General features: G+C 39.1%; 1 protein-coding gene across 12 annotated transcripts in view; it reads left to right on the forward strand.

Moving 5' to 3' along the window:
• SRGAP2 (SLIT-ROBO Rho GTPase activating protein 2) overlaps positions 1-22,255 on the forward strand; it is a 262,852-nt gene that overhangs the window by 171,288 nt on the left and 69,309 nt on the right. For all 12 annotated transcript variants that reach the window (XM_077157593.1, XM_077157591.1, XM_077157595.1 and 9 more), the window contains one exon: positions 21,253-21,315. In XM_077157593.1, the coding sequence (XP_077013708.1) occupies positions 21,253-21,315 (63 nt within the window). The remainder of the gene's footprint in view (positions 1-21,252; positions 21,316-22,255) is intronic.

The raw sequence follows: 22,255 nt of genomic DNA on the forward strand, positions 1-22,255 counted from the left end.
TGGCATGTGGACCTCATCTGTTGCTGATTACATCTGCAATCGACTAGGAGGCGTGTCTGCTGCAATGAGTGACGTTTGACTTAATTGGCTGGTGCTTAAATGAGAGAACACAGTGTAGCACAGCCTAAGCAGCTCGGCATTCCTCATCTGAACACTCGCAGCTCAGCCCAGGCCTTTGGAGATGCAGAAAGGTATCACCCCAGGGAAAGTTGTTGGAACCCAGAGGCCTGGAGAGAAGGCCAGCAGAGATCACCCTGTGCCTTCTCACGTAAGAAAGAACCTCAGTTGAAAGTTAGCTGCCTTTCCTCTGAAGAACTATACATTATCTAAATAAATCCCCTTTTATTGAAAGCCAATCCACCTCTGGTATGTTGCATTCCGGCAGCTAGCAAACTAGAACATGTGCATACTAATGTACATGAGCTCAGACTTCTAGGTTATATTCCTAGTAGTGGAATTGCTGACTCAAAAGATATGCATATCTTTTTCTTTGCTATATGATGCTTAAACTGTTTTCCAAAGTGGTTATTACTAATTTATCCCCTCATCAGCAATATGTGAGAGTTTTCATTGTTCTGCATCTTTGCAAACATCTCTTATAATTAGTTCTTTAATTTGGTTTGATCAGACTTTTAATTTTAGCTATTGTTAGTTTTAATTTGCTTTTAACCGGTTGCTAATGAGTTTGAGGGCCTTTTCTTATTTTTATTGGCTATTTGAATATACTCTTAAAAAACATTTTTAATTGTGAAATATATATACAAAAAAGCAATAAATTTCAAAGTACATTGTAACAAGTAGTTATAGAACAGATTTCAGAGTTTGGTATAGGTTACAGTTCCACAATTTTAGGTTTTTCCTTCTAGCTACTCCAAGTCACTGGAGACTGAAAGAAATATCAATATGATGATTTAGCACTCATACTTATTTGTTAAATCCTCTCTTCTCTGTTAATAAATCCTCCTTCTCCTTTGATCCTTCTCCCAATCGTTAGGGGTATTTTCATGTTGGAAAGGACTGTCAATAATATGGGATAGGGAAATGGAACTAGTTGATGTTCTTAGAGAAGCTGGTCCCTCTGGATTCACTTATCTGATCTAGGAACTCATCTGGAGGTTGTAAGTTTCTGGAAAGTAATCTTAGTGTGTGAAACTTTTATAGAATCCCAGATAAAACCCTAGGTGTTCTTTAGGGTTGGGGTTTGGCAAACTCAGGTAAATAGCAATATCTAACTGAAACTAGATTAAGAGTAGCCTCCAGAATAGCCTCTCAACTCTATTTGAGCTCTCTTAGCCACTGATCTCTTATTTTGTTTTATTTCTTTTCCCCCTTTTGATCAAGAAGGTGTTGTTGATCCCACAGTGCCAGGGCCAGGTTTATACCTGGGAGTCATCTCCCACATTGCTAGTGAGACTTTCACCCCTGGATGTCATATCCCATGTAGGGGGGAGGGTAATGATTTTACTTGCAGAGTTGGGCTTAGAGAGGGGCCACATCTGAGCAACAAAAGAAGTTTTCTGGAAGTAACTCATAGGCAGACCTATAGGTAAACTCAGTTTCTCCATTACAGAAATAGGCTTCACAAGAGCAAGCTTCAAGATCAAGGACTTGGCCAATTGACTTTGGAGTCCCTAATGTTGATATAGTTGAATATACTCTTTTATGAAATACCCATTCGAAAATTAGTTCTTTTGTTGGTTAACTTGTGTGGGTTATATGCCTAGACATATATTCTCTTACACTGTGCCTTGTCTTTTTCTTTTACTATTTTCTTTTGGTTAGTAGAATTCATAATTTTAATTTATTTAATCTATTTTCCGTTATGGTTAGTATTCTTTGTGCCGTGTATAAGAAAGTCTTTCTTACCCTAAAGTCTTGAGGATATTCTCCTAAGTTATCTTTTAAAAGGTTTGTAGTTTTGCCTTTCACATTATGATCTTTAAGTCATCCCATAAAATCCGTTTTTTATATACATTATGCGATAGGGAGACAATTTCAAATTTAAAAAAAATAGTAATTGAATAATGTATTACCCCTACCTTCCACCCATTTTTTTTTTTAAAGAACATATATTGTAGATTTACCTTGTTCCAGGCATTGTACTAAGTACTTTACATGAGTAAACGGAGAGGTGAAATGTGGGCCAGATATTTAATGAGTGAAAACTGTTATAGTCATTAGAGATGGAAAAGTGAGAAGTTTGTGAGTATAGAGGGGAATTAGTTCGAGTGGAAGGACGTTCCATACAGAGGGAGCAGGCTTCATGGCAAACAATAGCGTGTGTGAGGAATCTTTAGAGGGTGGTGACTAAAATAATTCAGCTAAATTAGAGTATTTACGGGGAGAGTTGTTGAGATAAAGCTAAAAAGAGACCTGAATGCCAGAGCAAGGAGTTTTTAACTTTATTCTGAGATTCTAGGAAATCATGGCAGGTTTATTCATAAGGATAAAATATAATGGAGTTGCTGATTTGGGACTGAACCTCTAATATAGAGCAGGGTAATGAGGCTTGCACTGGAGGAATGAAAAATAGGAGCCAGACATCAGATATACCAGGAAAGGAAAATCCAACAGCATGTGGCTACTAATTGGAGAGAGAATTAGGAATCAATAATTAATTTTTTTCCATTCTGTTGCTTGTGTCACTTAGGAAGGACCATTGTGCTGTTAAGGAATTTGGGATGGCTGGTATAGCTGACATTTTCATATATGTCCCGGGAACTAGATGCCTGGACCTTCCTCAGAATCCCATTGGCCCCATATAAGATTATCATGTGCTGTTTTAGTTTGTTAAAACTGCCAGAATACACTATACCAGAAATGGAACAGCTTTTAAAAAGGGAATTTATTAAGTTGCAAGTTTACAGTTTTAAGGCTGTGAAAATGTCCAAACTAAGGCATCCAGATAAAGATACCTTTCTCCAAAGGTACCTTAACTCCAAAGAAAAGGCAGATGAGATTCGGAGTTTCTCTTTCAGCTTTGAAGGCACATGGTGAAATCTGCTAGCTTTCTCGCCTCATTTCATAAGGCTTCCCCAGGGGTGTTTTCCTTCTGCATCTCCAAAGATCACCAAAGATCTCTAGCTGTGTGTGCTCAGTTAGCTCTAGAGCTTTTTCCAAAATGGTTCCCTCTTAAAATACTTCAATAAGCAACCCCACCTTTCTCCAGGAAACCAACTAATCAAAAGTTACCACCCACAATTGGGTGGGTCACATCTCCCTGGAAAGAATAAAAAAGATACCACCCAGCAATACTGAATGAGGATGAAAGAAAATGACTTTTCTGGGGTACACGCCAGTTTCAAACCAGCACATGTGCTCATATTTAGAACTTCGGGTAGAGTTCCTCCTTTTGGTGGACTTTGAGGCATTAGAGAATCCCTGAGGTTTGAATCTGGATTCTCAATTACTTCAGTTAATTTCAGAAGGTGCCCTTTATTTGAAGTAGATTATACCTCCTGCTCTTTGATGGGTTGTGGTTTTTCAAAGCCCCTTAGGAAATAACGAGAAACTATAGTTAAAGCCTCAGGTTTGCTTCTCTCTTGTTTTACCAGAATTCTTTGGTTTCCCTATCTGGGGAAATGAGCAACTTAAAAACATAAATGTGGTAAGCCTTCACTTTCACCAGTATCCCTCCATTCTTTCATACAAAGTGTATTTAAGTACTTATTAAAGGTATCTAGCCTTACACTGGCCTTGCTGGGAGCTACAAATAAACATGAAATAATCTCTGTCTTCCTTAGCTTAAATTTAGAGTTATGCTTCTAGAAATGGCAGTTTAGGTAACTCAGATCAACAACCGTCCTGCTGCAGTGGAACTGCTTTTCCCTAAGAGGCATCTGCCATTCTAAAAAAGATCACTTAGAGCCAAGAAGCTGAGGGGAGCCTTCAATAGCCTTGTAAAGCTAGTAGGATAGGAACTGGAATTTAAGGCCAAGGAGGAGGAGCTCAGGTAGTCCTCCCTCCCCCAGGCTTTGATATTACCCCAAAGGGATACAATTTAGGAATAAGGGTGAGCCAGAAATAGATCAGCTCTCAAAGGGATTGAAGTCTAGTTTCAAATTATTTTAATCTCTAATTGAATTGGGTGATCTAGGGTAGTTAGTGGCTGGAGGCAAATTTAAATCCTTTCTAAGGGAAGATACTCTCATCCTAGGCCTAGTATACCTCTACAGTTTTTCATATACAGTGTTCAGCACTCAATTATAAATAACCAAGCAGATATAGAGACAGGTTCCCTGACCAAAAACAACAGACCCACAGGAGATCTGCATTATCAGGCATTATCAGACAAAGACTTTAAAATAACTATGTTTAATATGTTTGTTCATGAAACTAAATAAGGGCAGAAAACTGGAAATTATTTTAAAAAAAAAAAAAAAAGAATCAGCTCAAAATGGGCTAAGGACCTAAATGTAAGAACCAAAACTAAAACTCAAAGAAGAAAACTAGGTGTAAAAATCCTAATGATCTTGGATTAGGCAACAGTTTATTATATATGACACCAAAAACACAAGCAATCAGAGAAAAACTAGATAAATTGGGCTTCATAAAAGTTAAAATTTTGGGGTGTCAATGGACATCTTCAAGAAAGTAAAAAGACAACCTAGAAATGAGAGAAAATACTTGTAAACCATGTATCTGGTACCAAGAACATATGAGAAACACTTAAACTCAACAATAAAAAGACAAATAACCCAACTAAGACATGGTAAAAGGATTTGAATAGACATTTCTCCAAAGAAGATGTACAAATGACCAACAAGCACATGAAAAGGTGTTTAACATCATTCCTCATTAAGGAAATGCAAATCAAAACCACAATGAGATACCAATCCTACCCAATAAAATGGCTATAATAATAATAATAACTCAGAAAATAACAAGTGTTGGTAACAATGTGGAGACCAGCAAACACTGCTGGTGAAAATGTAAGATTGTACAGACACTGTGGAAAACAAACTTAAACATGGAATTACTATATGACCCAGCAGTTCTACTCCTAGGTACATACCCCCCAAAATGAAAACCTGTATTCAAACAAATACTTGTACACTAATGTTTGTAGCAGGACTATTCACAATAGCTAAGAGATGGAAACCACCGAAATGGGCAACAGATAAGTGGATAAACAAAATACCTTGCAAGTATACAATGGAATAATATTCAACTGTAAAAAAAGAAATAAGGTTCTTATGCATGCTGCAGTGGAATGGATCTTGAAAACCTTATGCTCAGTGAAATAAGCCGGATATGAAAGGAATGTATGATTCCACTTGCATGAAATATCTAGAATAGGCAAATTCATAGAGTGAAAGTAAAGTACAGATTACTAGGGTCTGGGATAGGAAGAGAATAAGGAGTTATTGCTTAATGGGTACAGAATTTCTGTTTGGGGATTGCCAGTTTCAAGCTCTGGGAAAGTATCGCTCAGAAATGAAGGTGAACTAAAGACATTTTCAGGCAAACAAAATCTGAGAGAATTCATCACCAGCAGACCTGCAATAAAAGAAGTATAAAAGGTGCCATTTAGGTGGAATGATACCAGGTAGACACTTGAAGACACAGGATGGAATGAGGAGCATTAAAAAGGATATATAAGAAGTGTACATCGGGCCACGGTGGCTCAGCAGGTAAGAGTGCTTGCCTGCCATGCCCGAGGACCCGAGTTCAATTCCCGGTGCCTGCCCATGTAAAAAAAAAAAAAAAAAGAAGAAGAAGAAGTGTACATCCAGAGGAATATTGACAGCTAAAAAACAGCAATAGTAATCTCTTTTGGGGTTTAACTATATGTATAAAATTAATATAAATGAAAAAAATAAATAAAAATTAAAATAAATGACAACAACAGCATCTGTGTCTGGGTGGGGGTGGGGAAATGGGTTCAATGTGTGCTGTCCAGAAGTAGTAAGAGTATTAATTTATATTAGTCTTCGGCAAGTCAAGAATACATGTTGTAATCTAGGGTAACCACTGACAAGGGGAAATCAGTTAATAAAAAATAATCCAAGAGCAGAGAAGAAAGGTTCTGGTTAAGACAAACCTCTTGGTATAGAGCACAGTGGTTACCAGGGTTTTGGGATAGAGGGTTTGACTACTAAGGGGCAGCCTGAGAGAGCTTGTTTTTCGGAGATGGGGGGGTGGGGTGCTGGAACCATTCTGTGTCTTAATTGATTATAGAACGCCATACATTTATCAAAACACATAGAGCTGCATACCAAAACGAATGAATTCTATTTAATATTTTTTGGAGAAAGGAGAAAAAGAGGGCAAGGAAGGAAAGGAAAAGGAAACACAGAACAGATAGGACAAAGAGATAGCAATTAATTGATTTCCCTTTGTCTTAGATTGATAGTGAACGAGTATTCTTTTAGTGGTTACCCTAGATTACAACATGTATTCTTGGCTTGCCAAAGTCTGATATAAATTAATACTCTTACTACTTCCTGGACAGCACACATTGAACCCGTTTCCCCACCTCCACCCGGACACAGCTATTGTTGTCATTTATATAAATTTTTATTTATTTTTTTCATTTATATTAATTTTATACATATAGTAAAACCCCAAAAGAGATTACTATTGCTGTTTTTTAGCTGCCAATATTCCTCTGGATGTACACTTCTTATATATCCTTTTTAATGCTCCTCATTCCATCCTGTGTCTTCACATGTCTACCTGGTATCATTCCACCTAAATGGCACCTTTTATTGCAGGTCTGCTGGTGATGAATTCTCTCAGATTTTGTTTGCCTGAAAATGTCTTTAACTTTAAATGTCTTTAACTCTTTAACTTCAAAGAGATTACTTTAAACATAAATCATAGTAAGTGTAAATGGACTTATGCCAATTTAAAACAGATTGTTGGATGAAATTAAAAATAAAAAACCTGTAGTATGTGTTGTTAATAAAAGAAGAGACACACCTTAAGTATAAGGATACAGAGATTTAAAGCAAAATGATGGGGAAAGATAACTATGATAAAATTAGACAAAGCAGGCTTTAATACAAAAAAATCACTAGAGATAAAGAAGGACATTTCATAAAAATAAATAATTCACATTCATCAGGAATAAGAATGTATTAATAAGAAAGCCTTTAAACTATAAAAAAAACCCCACAGAATTAAGAGGAGAAATAGACAAATCATTAACCATTGTGGGAGATTTAACATACCTATCTTAATAAAGGACTAAACAGCTAGACAAAATATCAGTAAACATAGAGAAAGTTTTAAAAACATAATTAAACTTGGCCTAAATGACATATATGGAGCACTGTGCCTAACAAATACAGACAGCAAGTACATTCTTTTCAAGTGCACATGGAGAAATTATAAAACTTAACCTGAATTAGAAAGGAACAATTAAAAAGCTTAGGTGAGAGATCAGAATTGGAGATTGCAAATTCTGGACATTCTCTTTCTCGTGATTTAGTGACTTTTTCAGTGCGGGTGAGGATCTGGCAAAAGGAAAGGTGCCCTCCCCCAAGGATATAGATTTTTTTTATGTGGGCCATGACTGATGAGAGTGGGTGCACATGTAGGCAAAGACTACCAGTGTTGCTAAGCTAAGGAAAGCAGATCCAGAGTCAAATCTCTATCCAAGCCCCAAGGAAACGTGTTCTGATCTTCTCTGTCAGTAAAGAACTCTACTCTCAGTCTCCTGAAGTTGGCTTTATGCTTCTCCTAGGTCCAACTTTAACACCTAGGATGTCAAGAAAATGCTGTCTAAATAATCCCCCCACTCTTGACAGTGGGATTCAAAGGCAACTTCACGAGTACTGAAACTGCACAGATCTCTCCATGAATTGGCTTTGCTGCTGGGTTCCTCTTTCTTAAAGTATTTAATCAGCGATTTTCCCAGTGCCCAAGGCATTTCCTGTACCAGTACTGGTGCTGCTGACTGTGTTACTTCCTACCAGGCTGCTCTCCTCTTCTTGGTTCACGCTGCCGACTTTCCAGGGAGCGCTATTAACTCCTGTTCTTCCAACCTCCTCCAGGGCCAGCCCTCTGGGAGCCACAAAGCCATTCTTCTTGTCCCCCAGCTCCAGGAATTCTTTATTGTAGGATGACATATACTTGCAAGCACCTTATTGTTCTGGCTTGTTTCCCCGTTTCTTATGCAGTTCCTAATCATTTAGTTTTCCTTCAGAGTTCATTGATAGCTGCTGAGAGATTTGTGCTCTCATGTTGCCTGTTTGCTTATGTGCTTTTGGTACCCAAGGGTGGCTACAGTCACTTAGACAATGTTTGTGTCTTCAGTGTTCTTGCTGGGAGATGGGGTGATGACTGGTCTTCAGAATGACCTCAAGAAATGGTTTGGCATGACAGATCAGGATCTGAAGGCATTAGTAGAGTTCCACTCAGAACACTTTCTGGAGGAAAAAAGATGGATGATATTGCCAAGAAAAGGATCACTGTAGTAGTTTAGGAAATGAGACCTCAGACGTTGATTACCTCTTTCATTCTATAGAATGTTGTTTTCAGCTTATTTTCTTAGTATTAGGCTAGGCCATACTGACAGATTGGAACAACTGTGGCGGAAGTTGGTTTTAGTACTGTGTTTCAGGCTATGTCATCAGAAGTCTTGGGAGAGCAAGGGCCCTCTGCAGCTTCCTGCCTGTTCCTTGAGCCCTGCCCTGGTCCAGGGAGGCTCAGTCATGTCAGGATTCTGTTTCCCTGACAAAGGCTTTGATCAGTTGTAACACAGCATAACGAATGCCCATGGAAGGTGAGCTGAATCCACAGAACTAACTCACTGTCATGCCAAAGAATGGGTTTTCTCCCAGGGCCACTGATACTAATTGTAGGCTATCAAATCTGACTGTTCACACATTCCTCAACTTCTTGGAAGACCTTGAGGAAATGGCTTTCAGAAAGAAGTATTCTAGAGGAGAAAGGTCTTGGATTTCCTTATGCCAGAATTTGGTGATGTCGTTTCTGACCTATATAGTCCAACCATTGAACATTTAGTTTCTGTCTTCAATCAAACCACATCCCAGTTGTGGGATATAATTCTAGCCTCCTATTTTCCTTCTACCCACTCTCCATTTCCATTTCTTTCATTCTGCCAGACACCTACTTTTTTATCTTTGATTTTTTTTTCCTTACTTTCCTCAGGAAAGCTACATACTCATCTCAGAGTTGTTGCTTTGATTCTTAGTGGAACTGAGGGATAGAATATATGGTGAAGCAGCAAGTGTGAGGAAAAACAAAGATCTTTTTCTCTGTGGGTCAACAGAGATGCAGTCCTGTCTGGGAGGTAGTTTCTGGAGCCATCCCCATTCCACGGATAGTGATTTTTTGCATTTATTGAGTATGTTTAGGACGGCAGGCACAGTATGGTGGAAAGAGCACTCAAGTGGGTGTTGAGAGGACTCAATTCTAATATTAGTTATAGCTAATGTTTATTGAGTTCATACTAGGTACCAGATTCTGTTTTAAGAATGTTCCATGAATTATCTCATTATCACTGTCCTATTTTATACATGTGGGAGCCAAAGCATAGCATGGTGAAATAATTTAGCTGAGTTCACACAATTGGAGAGTAGAAGCAGGATTTAAATCCTGCTCCAGAGTCTGCCTGTTTAACTCTCATCTAATGCTGCATCTAGTCCTAGACAGGACACTAAATAGTTGATTGATCCTAGAAAAGTCATATCAACTTTTTGTGCTCATTTGTGAACTGTAATCTGTGGGAGTCATGTGGTGACCTCTGCTGTAGTTCTGCTTTTAACAATCTTCGTGAAGAGAATACAGTTAGATTTTTTTTCTTGTCATTATGCAAAAGCATAATATTTAAATCTAAACTAAAAATTGACTTAATTCAACAATTGATTATTTGTGGCTACTGTGTATAAAGTGGTGGGCTGGGCACCATAGAGGATAGAACGATGCTTAAGAAGGTTATAATCTATCTCTTCCATTAGTTTTTGATGGTTTCATGTTTTAGTAGCTTTGGAATATTTTTTTCAAACTAAGTTATGCAGATAATTATACAGGAACCTAATTGAGAAACCTTTCATGTTTCAGAAAATAAATTCAAAGATAGGCATTGGAGTCTTAGATTGTGCCAGGTTTCTGACATTTTCTTTTAAAATATGACTTTTGAAACCGGCAGAGTTTAACTGTAGCCATTAACTTTTGAGTAAAGCAACTACTGGTGAGATTAGTTTTTATGGTGCTTACAGGCTCAAGGGATTCTTTAAAAATGTAACTGCTTTGGGAGCCACTTATACTAACGCAATATCATTATAACCTGAAATATCCATTAGTAACTTAGAAAGGTGAACTCAAAAGAAAGATTTCAGTATATAATAGCTGGATTTCTTGAAATCGGATTTTTATTTCTGGCAAGCTGGATTCAACATCTAGTGTTCTTACCCTTTAGTTAAGTTATAGTGCAGAAACTTCTTAGCAGAGGGAGAGAAAAAAATCTATCTTAAACTGGTTTTGGCTAGAGTAAACTGAATGCTGTTCAATTTCTAGTTCAGTTTCTCAGCCCTTCTCTCTATAAAGGTTTTGTAATTCAGTATATTTTTATTTTATGCTTCCTTGGTTCCCCGCAGAGTGTGAGATCCTAACTGGAGCTCATCAGCCTTCTTAGAGCTCTCATGTAGTACCTTAACTAACAACTGAATACTGCATACATACATTTATATGCTTCTGGAGTGTGCTTATGGAATCGGAAAGTTATTCCTGACCTATGATGTACCATATCACCACTACCTCTCCCCTCAACAGCCCCAGCAGGTACCACCTGTTTTAGAGATCTGAGTTGGGTGGGGGAGCCAGGCACAGGGCCCACCCCCACCAGCTAACAGTGGCTCTGCTACCAAGCAGCCAGTCCTTCAGCCCTGTCCTCCCCATCAGAAACAGTTTCAGGCCAGGTGCCAGTTCATAAAACTTGGCCTCTTTGAAGTGGTGAGAGAATGCCACTGAAATGTTACTTTCCATCTGGAGGTGCTTCTCCTGCTGCTAGTGGTTAATACAGGGTTCATGTGCCTTTCTTCAAAAATTTGAGAAAGTAATTCAATTTAAACTTAATTTTTTTTTAACAATGGGTCTATGAAGTATCGTTGGGAGGGAGGAGGGTGCAGCACAGGTGGAAGGAGAGTAGTGCCCTTGAAACTTGGATTCTTTTTGGAAAACTGCTGATACAAACAGATCAGCTAAGAACTAAATGACCCTATGTTTCTACCTGCTGACAGGCTCAGTCTTGGAACGGGGCTGAAATTAAGTCTCACCACATGGCAGAGACATGCCTTCCTCTTTTCTTTCTTTTCATACAAATAGCAGAAGATTTTGTGCCTGTCAGATAGTATGGCTTTGTAGTGTAAAAAGCCAATAAGCAACAGCTCTCCCCAACTTGGGAAGCATAGTGGTGCTGATCTAAATAACTATGAGAATTAGGTAATCTCCCTGATAAGGATTGATTTTAAAACCCTTTTATTATTAGCCTTATATTTCCTTACATTTCTCCCGCTATAGCCTTCACTGTCGGTCTGCCAGTGAGGAGGCTTTGGAGCATTTCAGTCTTGGGCAGATGATGAGGCCGTACATTTATGAGTTCTGTTGTTCGGTGCTGTTATCTGTTGGAGGATTCCCTGCCCACTTTGTAAGCGCACAGCTGGCAGGAGTTATTGCAATCTCATTGTCTTCCGATCAGCCCCGCCTCAGCAGCAGGCAGAGTGGGGGCCCCCTGAAAAACACATTTGGGCCAAATGGTTGTGGTGAGTTTCAAAATAAAAGATCCCAGCCTGAGTACTCCATTTCACTTCCTATCCCATAGAACGAGCATTGTTAACCATGCCACATCTCTATTCTAAATTTAGGCATCTTTTTTTTTTCTAGGCAAAAATCACTATGCAAACATTTAAGAGAAAAACTTTGCCCAAAGTAATTTTTTCCTCCGACTTCTATTTGGCTTCCTGCAATGTTTAGATGACTCATTCTCTTCCAAGAAATTTTGAAGAAAAGAGATGCATGCTGTGTATAGTGCACAAAGGCCATGCTGTAAATTCTTTTTCTTCTCTGCCTCGAGCTCCCTTGCTTTTTTATAGGGAGTGGAAAGGTTCTGCAGTCTTCATTGTCACGTTCTTATCCTCATCAGGTTTTGTTGTTCCAGGGAATAAATGTTCCCCTTGTTTTTGGGTGGGGCTCCCTTTCAGCATCTCAGCTCTGCCAACCCCTCTGCAGCACCGAAGCCCTTCCTGAGATACTGGTGCTCTGCTTCCCCCCAAAGGCACACTGTTAAGGTTTCTGAATTATAGAATGGGTGGCCTTTTATCATCTGTGAAAGGAAAGGCACTGGCCATTTCCTGCCTCTGTCCCTATGTCAGAATTGCTCCCGATTGCTGGAGGCTTTAACATACATTTTAACTAGGCTAGCTACACATGTGATCCCTGCCCAGTCCTGTCGTGCACTCCGTGGGGTGCTCAGCCCGAGCAGTAGGTCTGAATTGCTTCAGCAGCCAGTTCAAATAAACACGGATAATAGTTGAGTCCTTCCTTCTCTCAACTGATTAGCACAGGAAAGGGGAAACATCTGCTTGGGGCTTATTTATTGGTTATACTTTTTCACCTCCCCACCCCCCTCTCCCTTTATCCCTCCCCAACTCTGGGGCTAAGTTATTTGAGCTTTTTCCTTTTACCTCTGCCATTAAGATCAGGAGTTAATAAGTGTGTTTGGGAGGCTGGTGGGGTTAGGGATGGGGGGTGGGGAGCTGGAGCTGGCCTGGAGACTGGGGGGCAGGGCAGTGGGAAGTGATACTCGTGGTCACTTCCTGACCGTATTGCTGACTCTGGGACTCATAGTGAGTCCTTTTGCCTCACTTCACCTCCTTGGACCTCTCCTGCTTCACTGGAAATTCAGTTTTCCTCACTATGGGAAGGAGAGGCTGGTATGTGAGATCCTAGAGAAAATTGTGGCTTCTACCAGCAGTTGAAGTCAGTGGATGAGAGACATTTGGGAATGGTAAATTCAAGACTACAAGGTGCTATCCACAGAGCATCTGGGTGTCTGCAGAGAACTTGATTATTATCTTCTATTATATGGTGTGAAGCCAACCAACCCTGCGCTACAGGGGGTGGTGTTTAAAGCTAATACAGCCTCAAGAAACCAGGCAAAATATGATGTAGAGTCATGGAATGCCAGAGGTTGAAGAACTCCTTAGGAACGTTTATCTGAAGTTTTTCATTTTATGCGAAGGAAAACAGAGGCCCCGAGACATTAGTTAGGTTGTCTAAAGTTATTTACTTGGTGGTGGAGGAGCTGGGAATAGAAGGAGAATCTTCTGATTGCTCATTCAGGACTCTTTCCTCTCCTATTCCCACTACCAGGTGTAAAAATCCATGCCTACTTATGACAAAGGTCCCATATATGTCACATTCTATAATGAATACCTTAATAGAAAGTGGGCAAAGAATGCCTTAATAGAAAAATGGCAAAACATGAAGGAAAAATTTAAATGTCTGATAAACATTAAAGAAAAAAAGTACAGTCTCACTAGAATCAGACTGCAAATTTCAACGATTAAATATCAAGTTTTCAAGATTAAGAAAAAAAGGAAATAAGCATTCTTATATGCTTTTGCTAGTATTTTTAAATTGGTATCATTTTTTCTCGAGGGCAATTTAATAGTATGAATAAGTAGTCTTTGACCCAGTAACGTTGCTACTAGGTGAAACTAGTGAAAGTTGTGTGCATGGATTATGTAGAAAGTAATTTAATGTGGCACTATTTCTTATTATAAAAAATTAGATGCATTCTGGAGCCTACCCAGGCCAAAAAAAACCAGACATAAACTAAATGTCCAAGAATAGAAGCTTACATTAAATAATGTTTTAAACTATTGTAGAAGACTAATACTCAGGGAAATGTTCACAGCATACATTTAAATGAGACATTACAAAACAATATGTATAATGCATCCCAGTTTTGTAAAAATAATAACAAGAGAAAAAAGATTAGAAGAATATTTACCAAAGTCTTGAGTGGTAATTTCTTAGTGGTGGGAATTAAGACTTATTTTTGTGTTCTTTTTTTTTGAGGTTTTCCACAGCTTCCTTGTTTATTACAATATACATATTACTTTTATAGTTAAAAAAATGTAAGTCATACATCCTGAAAAAAGAAAAATCTTAAATTATTATGTTTTTATAATGTAAAGACTCTTCCTTTCTTTGCCTGGAAACTGAGCTATGCCGGTTGCTATTATTTTTTTTACCTTCTGTTACAAGGGTGTTGTTGGTATCTGAATTCTTTTTAAGCTCAAGAGCAACTACATTATATATTTTTTATTAATTAAAGAAAAAAAAAGAAATTAACCCAACATTTAGAAATCATTCCATTCTACATATGCAATCAGTAATTCTTAACATCATCACATAGATGCATGATCATCATTTCTTAGTACATTTGCGTCGATTTAGGAAAAGAACTAGCAAAACAACAGAAAAAGATATAGAATGTTAATATAGAGAAAAAAATAAAAATAATAATAATAGTAAAAAAAAGAAAGAAAGGAAAAAGAAAAAAAAAGACAAACAAACAAACAAACAGACCAAAAAAAAAAAAGCTATAGCTCAGATGCAGCTTCATTCAGTGTTTTAACATGATTACTTTACAATTAGGTATTATTGTGCTGTCCATTTTTGAGTTTTTGTATCTAGTCCTGTTGCACAGTCTGTATCCCATCAGCTTCAATTACCCATTGTCTTACCCTGTTTCTAACTCCTGCTGAACTCTGTTACCAATGACATATTTCAAGTTTATTCTCGAATGTCCGTTCACATCAGTGGGACCATACAGTATTTGTCCTTTAGTTTTTGGCTGGATTCACTCAGCATAATATTCTCTAGGTCCATCCATGTTATTACATGGTTCATAAGTTTATCTTGTCTTAAAGCTGCATAATATTCCATCGTATGTATATACCACAGTTTGTTTAGCCACTCTTCTGTTGATGGAGATTTTGGCTGTTTCCATCTCTTTGCAATTGTAAATAATGCTGCTATAAACATTGGTGTGCAAATGTCCGTTTGTGTCTTTGCCCTTAAGTCCTTTGAGTAGATACCTAGCAATGGTATTGCTGGGTCGTATGGCAATTCTATATTCAGCTTTTTGAGGAACCGCCAAACTGCCTTCCACAGTGGTTGCACCCTTTGACATTCCCACCAACAGTGGATAAGTGTGCCTCTTTCTCCGCATCCTCTCCAGCACTTGTCATTTTCTGTTTTGTTGATAATGGCCATTCTGGTGGGTGTGAGATGATATCTCATTGTGGTTTTGATTTGCATTTCTCTAATGGCCAGGGACATTGAGCATCTCTTCATGTGCCTCTTGGCCATCCGTATTTCCTCTTCTGAGAGGTGTCTGTTCAAGTCTTTTTCCCATTTTGTAATTGGGTTGGCTGTCTTTTTGTTGTTGAGATGAACAATCTCTTTATAAATTCTGGATACTAGACCTTTATCTGATATATCATTTCCAAATATTGTCTCCCATTGTGAAGGCTGTCTTTCTACTTTCTTGATGAAGTTCTTTGATGCACAAAAGTGTTTAATTTTGAGGAGTTCCCATTTATTTATTTCCTTCTTCAGTGCTCTTGCTTTAGGTTTAAGGTCCATAAAACCGCCTCCAGTTGTAAGATCCATAAGATATCTCCCAACATTTTCCTCTAACTGTTTTATGGTCTTAGACCTAATGTTTAGATCTTTGATCCATTTTGAGTTAACTTTTGTATAGGGTGTGAGAGATGGGTCTTCTTTCATTCTTTTGCATATGGATATCCAGTTCTCTAGGCACCATTTATTGAAGAGACTGCTCTGTCCCAGGTGAGTTGGCTTGACTGCCTTATCAAAGATCAAATGTCCATAGATGAGAGGGTCTATATCTGAGCACTCTATTCGATTCCATTGGTCGATATATCTATCTTTATGCCAATACCATGCTGTTTTGACCACTGTGGCTTCATAATATGCCTTAAAGTCAGGCAGCGCGAGACCTCCAGCTTCGTTTTTTTTCCTCAAGATGTTTTTAGCAATTCGGGGCACCCTGCCCTTCCAGATAAATTTGCTTATTGGTTTTTCTATTTCTGAAAAATAAGTTGTTGGGATTTTGATTGGTATTGCATTGAATCTGTAAATCAATTTAGGTAGGATTGACATCTTAACTATATTTAGTCTTCCAATCCATGAACACGGTATGCCCTTCCATCTATTTAGGTCTTCTGTGATTTCTTTTAGCAATTTTTTGTAGTTTTCTTTATATAGGTTTTTTGTCTCTTTAGTTAAATTTATTCCTAGGTATTTTATTCTTTTAGTTGCAATTGTAAATGGGATTCGTTTCTTAATTTCCCCCTCAGCTTGTTCATTACTAGTGTATAGAAATGCTACAGATTTTTGAATGTTGATCTTGTAACCTGCTACTTTGCTGTACTCATTTATTAGCTCTAGTAGTTTTGTTGTGGATTTTTCCGGGTTTTCGACGTATAGTATCATATCGTCTGCAAACAGTGATAGTTTTACTTCTTCCTTTCCAATTTTGATGCCTTGTATTTCTTTTTCTTGTCTAATTGCTCTGGCTAGAACCTCCAACACAATGTTGAATAATAGTGGTGATAGTGGACATCCTTGTCTTGTTCCTGATCTTAGGGGGAAAGTTTTCAATTTTTCCCCATTGAGGATGATATTAGCTGTGGGTTTTTCATATATTCCCTCTATCATTTTAAGGAAGTTCCCTTGTATTCCTATCTTTTGAAGTGTTTTCAACAGGAAAGGATGTTGAATCTTGTCAAATGCCTTCTCTGCATCAATTGAGATGATCATGTGATTTTTCTGCTTTGATTTGTTGATATGGTGTATTACATTAATTGATTTTCTTATGTTGCATACCTGGGATGAATCCTACTTGGTCATGATGTATAATTCTTTTAATGTGTTGTTGGATACGATTTGCTAGAATTTTATTGAGGATTTTTGCATCTATATTCATTAGAGAGATTGGTCTGTAGTTTTCTTTTTTTGTAATATCTTTGCCTAGTTTTGGTATGAGGGTGATGTTGGTTTCATAGAATGAATTAGGTAGTTTTCCCTCCACTTCGATTTTTTTGAAGAGTTGAAGAGAATTGGTACTAATTCTTTCTGGAACGTTTGGTAGAATTCACATGTGAAGCCATCTGGTCCTGGACTTTTCTTTTTAGGAAGCTTTTGAATGACTAATTCAATTTCTTTACTTGTGATTGGTTTGTTGAGGTCATCTATGTCTTCTTGAGTCAAAGTTGGTTGTTCATGTCTTTCCAGGAACCCGTCCATTTCCTCTAAATTGTTGTATTTATTAGCGTAAAGTTGTTCATAGTATCCTGTTATTACCTCCTTTATTTCTGTGAGGTCAGTAGTTATGTCTCCTCTTCCATTTCTGATCTTATTTATTTGCATCCTCTCTCTTCTTCTTTTTGTCAATCTTGATAGGGGCCCATCAATCTTATTGATTTTCTCATAGAACCAACTTCTGGTCTTATTGATTTTCTCTACTGTTTTCATATTTTCAATTTCATTTATTTCTGCTCTGATCTTTGTTATTTCTTTCCTTTTGCTTGCTTTGGGATTAGTTTGCTGTTCTTTCTCCAGTTCTTCCAATTGAACAGTTAATTCCTGCATTTTTGCCTTTTCTTCTTTTCTGATATAGGCATTTAGGGCAATAAATTTCCCTCTTAGCACTGCCTTTGCTGCATCCCATAAGTTTTGATATGTTGTGTTTTCATTTTCATTTGCCTCGAGGTATTTACTAATTTCTCTTGCAATTTCTTCTTTGACCCACTCGTTGTTTAAGAGTGTGTTGTTGAGCCTCCAGGTATTTGTGAATTTTCTGGCATTCTGCCTATTATTGATTTCCAACTTCATTCCTTTATGATCCGAGAAAGTGTTGTGTATGATTTCAGTCTTTTTAAATTTGTTAAGACTTGCTTTGTGACCCAGCATATGGTCTATCTTTGAGCATGATCCATGAGCATTTGAGAAAAAGGTGTATCCTGCTGTTGTGGGATGTAATGTCCTATAAATGTCTGTTAAGTCTAGCTCATTTATGGTAATATTCAGATTCTCTATTTCTTTATTGATCCTCTGTCTAGATGTTCTGTCCATTGATGAGAGTGGGGAATTGAAGTCTCCAACTATTATGGTATTTGTGTCTATTTCCCTTTTCAGTGTTTGCAGTGTATTCCTCACGTATTTTGGGGCATTCTGGTTCGGTGCATAAATATTTATGATTGTTATGTCTTCTTGTTTAATTGTTCCTTTTATTAGTATATAGTGTCCTTCTTTGTCTCTTTTAACTGTTTTACATTTGAAGTCTAACTTGTTGGATATTAGTATAGCCACTCCTGCTATTTTCTGGTTGTTATTTGCATGAAATATCTTTTCCCACCCTTTCACTTTCAACCTATGTTTATCTTTGGGTCTAAGATGTGTTTCCTTTAGACAGCATATAGAAGGATCCTGTTTTTTAATCCATTCTGCCAATCTATGTCTTTTGATTGGGGAATTCAGTCCATTAACATTTAGTGTTATTACTGTTTGGATAATATTTTCCTCTACCATTTTGTCTTTTGTATTATGTACATCATGTCTGATTTTCCTTCTTTCTGCACTCTTCTCCATACCTCTCTCTTCTGTCTTTTCATATCTGACTCTAGTGCTCCCTTTAGTATTTCTTGCAGAGCTGGTCTCTTGGTCACAAATTCTCTCAGTAACTTTTTGTCTGAGAATGTTTTAATTTCTCCCTCATTTTTGAAGGACAATTTTGCTAGATATAGAAGTCTTGGTTGGCAGTTTTTCTCATTTAGTAATTTAAATATATCATCCCACTGTCTTCTAGCTTCCATGGTTTCTGCTGAGAAATCTACACACAGTCTTATGGGTTTCCCTTGTATGTGATGGATTGTTTTTCTCTTGCTGCTTTCAAGATCCTCTCTTTCTCTTTGACCTCTGACATTCTAACTAGTAAGTGTCTTGGAGAACGCCTATTTGGGTCTGTTCTCTTTGGGGTGCGCTGCACTTCTTGGATCTGTAATTTTAGGTCTTTCATAAGATTTGGGAAATTTTCAGTGATAATTTCTTCCATTAGTTTTTCTCCTCCTTTTCCCTTCTCTTCTCCTTCTGGGACACCCACAACACGTATATTTGTGCACTTCATATTGTCCTTCAGTTCCCTGATCCCCTGTTCAAATTTTTCCATTCTTTTCCCTATAGTTTCTGTTTCTTTTTGGAATTCAGATGTTCCATCCTCCAAATCACTAATTCTATCTTCTGTCTCTTTAAATCTGTCATTGTAGGTATCCATTGTTTTTTCCATCTTTTCTACTTTATCCTTCACTTCCATAAGTTCTGTGATTTGTTTTTTCAGTTTTTCTATTTCTTCTTTTTGTTCAGCCCATGTCTTCTTCATGTCCTCCCTCAATTTATCGATTTCGTTTTTGAAGCGGTTTTCCATTTCTGTTCGTATATTCAGCATTAGTTGTCTCAGCTCCTGTATCTCATTTGAACTATTGGTTTGTTCCTTTGACTGGGCCATATTTTCAATTTTCTGAGCGTGATCCGTTATCTTCTGCTGGCGTCTGGGCATTTAGTCAGATTTCCCTGGGTGTTGGACCCAACAGGTTGAAAGATTTTTCTGTGAAATCTCTGGGTTCTGTTTTTCTTATCCTGCCCAGCAGGTGGCGCTCGTGGCATTCGTTTGTCTGCGGGTCCCACCAGTAAAAGGTGCTGTGGGTCCTTTAACTTTGGACAACTCTTGCCGTGGAGGAGGTTCGCCAGCCGAAGTGGCTTGGAAGAGTGCCAGCCGGTCCAGTGATCCGAACGTGGGGAGGGTCGCCAGCCGCCGCAGCCCGGGAGAGTGCCTGTCCGAATCTCCTAGCCGACCCAGGGCACCAAGCGTGGAGGGAGGGCACCAGCCGCCGCGGCCCGGGAGAGTGCACGTTCCCAGCCGAACCGGGGAGTCACATGTTTGGAAGGGACCCCGGTCACTGTTCTCTGCGGCCTGGGGATCTCTGATCCAATTCTCCCAGTTGGTCCGGGGGGCCGCGCGTTGGGGGGGTGCCAGCCACCGCGGCTTGAGGGGACCGCCTGTCCAATTCTCCCAGCTGGCCCGGGAAGGAGGAAGGGTGGGACTCCGGCCGCTTGCCGCCCCACTCGGGGAAGCCCGCTCCCCTCAGTGATCTCACCGGAGCGGGTTCTCCTAGCCAGTCAGTGCTTCCAGAATGGGGTACGCTGTCTTCTTGATCTCTGTCATGGCTCCGGGAGCTGTTCTGTATCGTTTCTACTCCCCTAGTAGCTGTTCTGTAGGAGGAACTAAGACCCACGCTTCTTACTAAGCCGCCATCTTCTCCGGAAGTCCCAGTAGTCGTTTCGGTATCTGAATTCTTAATAGAAGAGAATTAGAAGGAACTGACAGAAAATAAATCAAAGGACTTCTCCCATTGAAACAATGACCCATTGATGCCAACCAGTTTTATCCCCTACTCTCTTGGGTTTGGCATACAACATTCTTGCACAGAAGGTGTGAATCTGAATTCCTTCCTGCTTCCTCATTCTTCTCTATTTCTCCTGTTCTTTCTGTGTAGATACCAGCCCTGCGTCATAGTCCAGTATTAATCAGTTGGAGATACCTTAACATATATTATCAGAATTGAATAACCTTAACTAATCTGTTGACCAGTCATTATTGAAAGCTCACTGTCCTGGGAGTTTGGGTTAGAAACAAAACAAATAAAAGATATAGTTTCTTCTTTCTTGGGATTTCGTGTTTTGTTAGATACTTGGAAGTCCTTGGGTATTTATATGTCATTCCCTGCTCATCCTATTTCACATCTTACCTCCCTTCATAAGCCTCTGGAATGCTTGCCTAGCATGTATCAGAGAAAGCTTGTCCCACCCAACAACAGTTGCTAGGTAGGATGTGGAGCTTTAGGCCAGCTCTCTGGGGACCAATTGAAGAAATCAGAGGCTATAACCCATTTTCCCTGCACATGATTGCCTTCGCTAGGCAATGGAAGGGGCACATTTCATTTTATTAAAACTCTTTGAATAATCTGACCATAATTGGGCCTTATCAGAATGGTTATCTGATTTGCTAGGTTAAATAATGGGCCTTAATTGAGTCTTTGTTATCTGTAGTGCCAGTACTGCTCTTGCCTTTGTTGCCCCCTCCTCGTTCCTTCTGTTTCCCAATTAACCTTCATTTTTCTTTCCTTGCAGAGTAAAGAAGTCGGCCAGCAGCTCCAAGATGATTTGATGAAGGTCCTGAACGAGCTCTACTCGGTAAATCAGATGGGCTGCTTTGGCTCTTTAACAAATAGAGGGACGCAGCATTTGGCAGCTTGCAGCCCTAGTCACGTCAGCAACAGAACTGAGCTGAGGCTGAGGACAGTGCATGGTTCCCATTGGGAGTGTCCCCACCCATCTCTTTTTTCATACTCTTATTTTCAAACCCACATAAGCCAAAAAGTACTTTCCCAAAATAAGATCCCTCCTCAGCTGTAAAGGCTCAATCTGGCTTCGTTTGGGGCATGATCACTAGAAACCAGCAGGGGCCTAGGTCGCTGGCACAACTGACCTCATTAACAGCCATCCAGGGACCCCAAACCTAGCAGCAAGGAATTCAGCCAGTGTTGCATCATTAATACATGCCTGTTGGGAAGCATTTGTTGTTCAAGGTTTTGTATCAAATCTTTGACTGCAGCGGGTACTCTGGCACAGATTCCTACATGCCACTAATAAGAGGGACCAGTTCAGGCAGAGAGAGCTTTGCATGGGTACCCTGGGGTTTTATAAAGGCCAGACCTCAGTGAAGAGGCAGGCTGCCGGCTTGGAGAAGAGAACACAGTCTGTTCTGAATGGACTAGTCCTGCAGACCCATGATGCCTATGGCTGGTGAGTGTTTCTTCGTGCACTAGGAGGTGGCAGTGGTTGTTTTTCCCTGCCTTGTTTCATTAAGTATAATTAAAACACATACACACACAGCAAGGAAATTCTTGAGACTGTACAGGGTATATTTCACTTATACAGCTAAAGCTTTTCTGGGATCCCTTCTCCAGCTGGGCTGCTTTGTGTCATTCTCCAGGTTGCCCCATTCTGGTTTGGAGATGAAATTGTTCTCTCGTGTTTACTTGCTTATTCGCAGCATTTGTTTTTTTTTAACTCACAGGAAGAACAGGCAGTGTTGACATACATCACAGGCATTTGGTATCAAAGAATTTCA

The sequence above is a fragment of the Tamandua tetradactyla genome, chromosome 4 (genome assembly GCF_023851605.1).
Source record: "Tamandua tetradactyla isolate mTamTet1 chromosome 4, mTamTet1.pri, whole genome shotgun sequence".
NCBI lineage: Eukaryota > Metazoa > Chordata > Mammalia > Pilosa > Myrmecophagidae > Tamandua > Tamandua tetradactyla.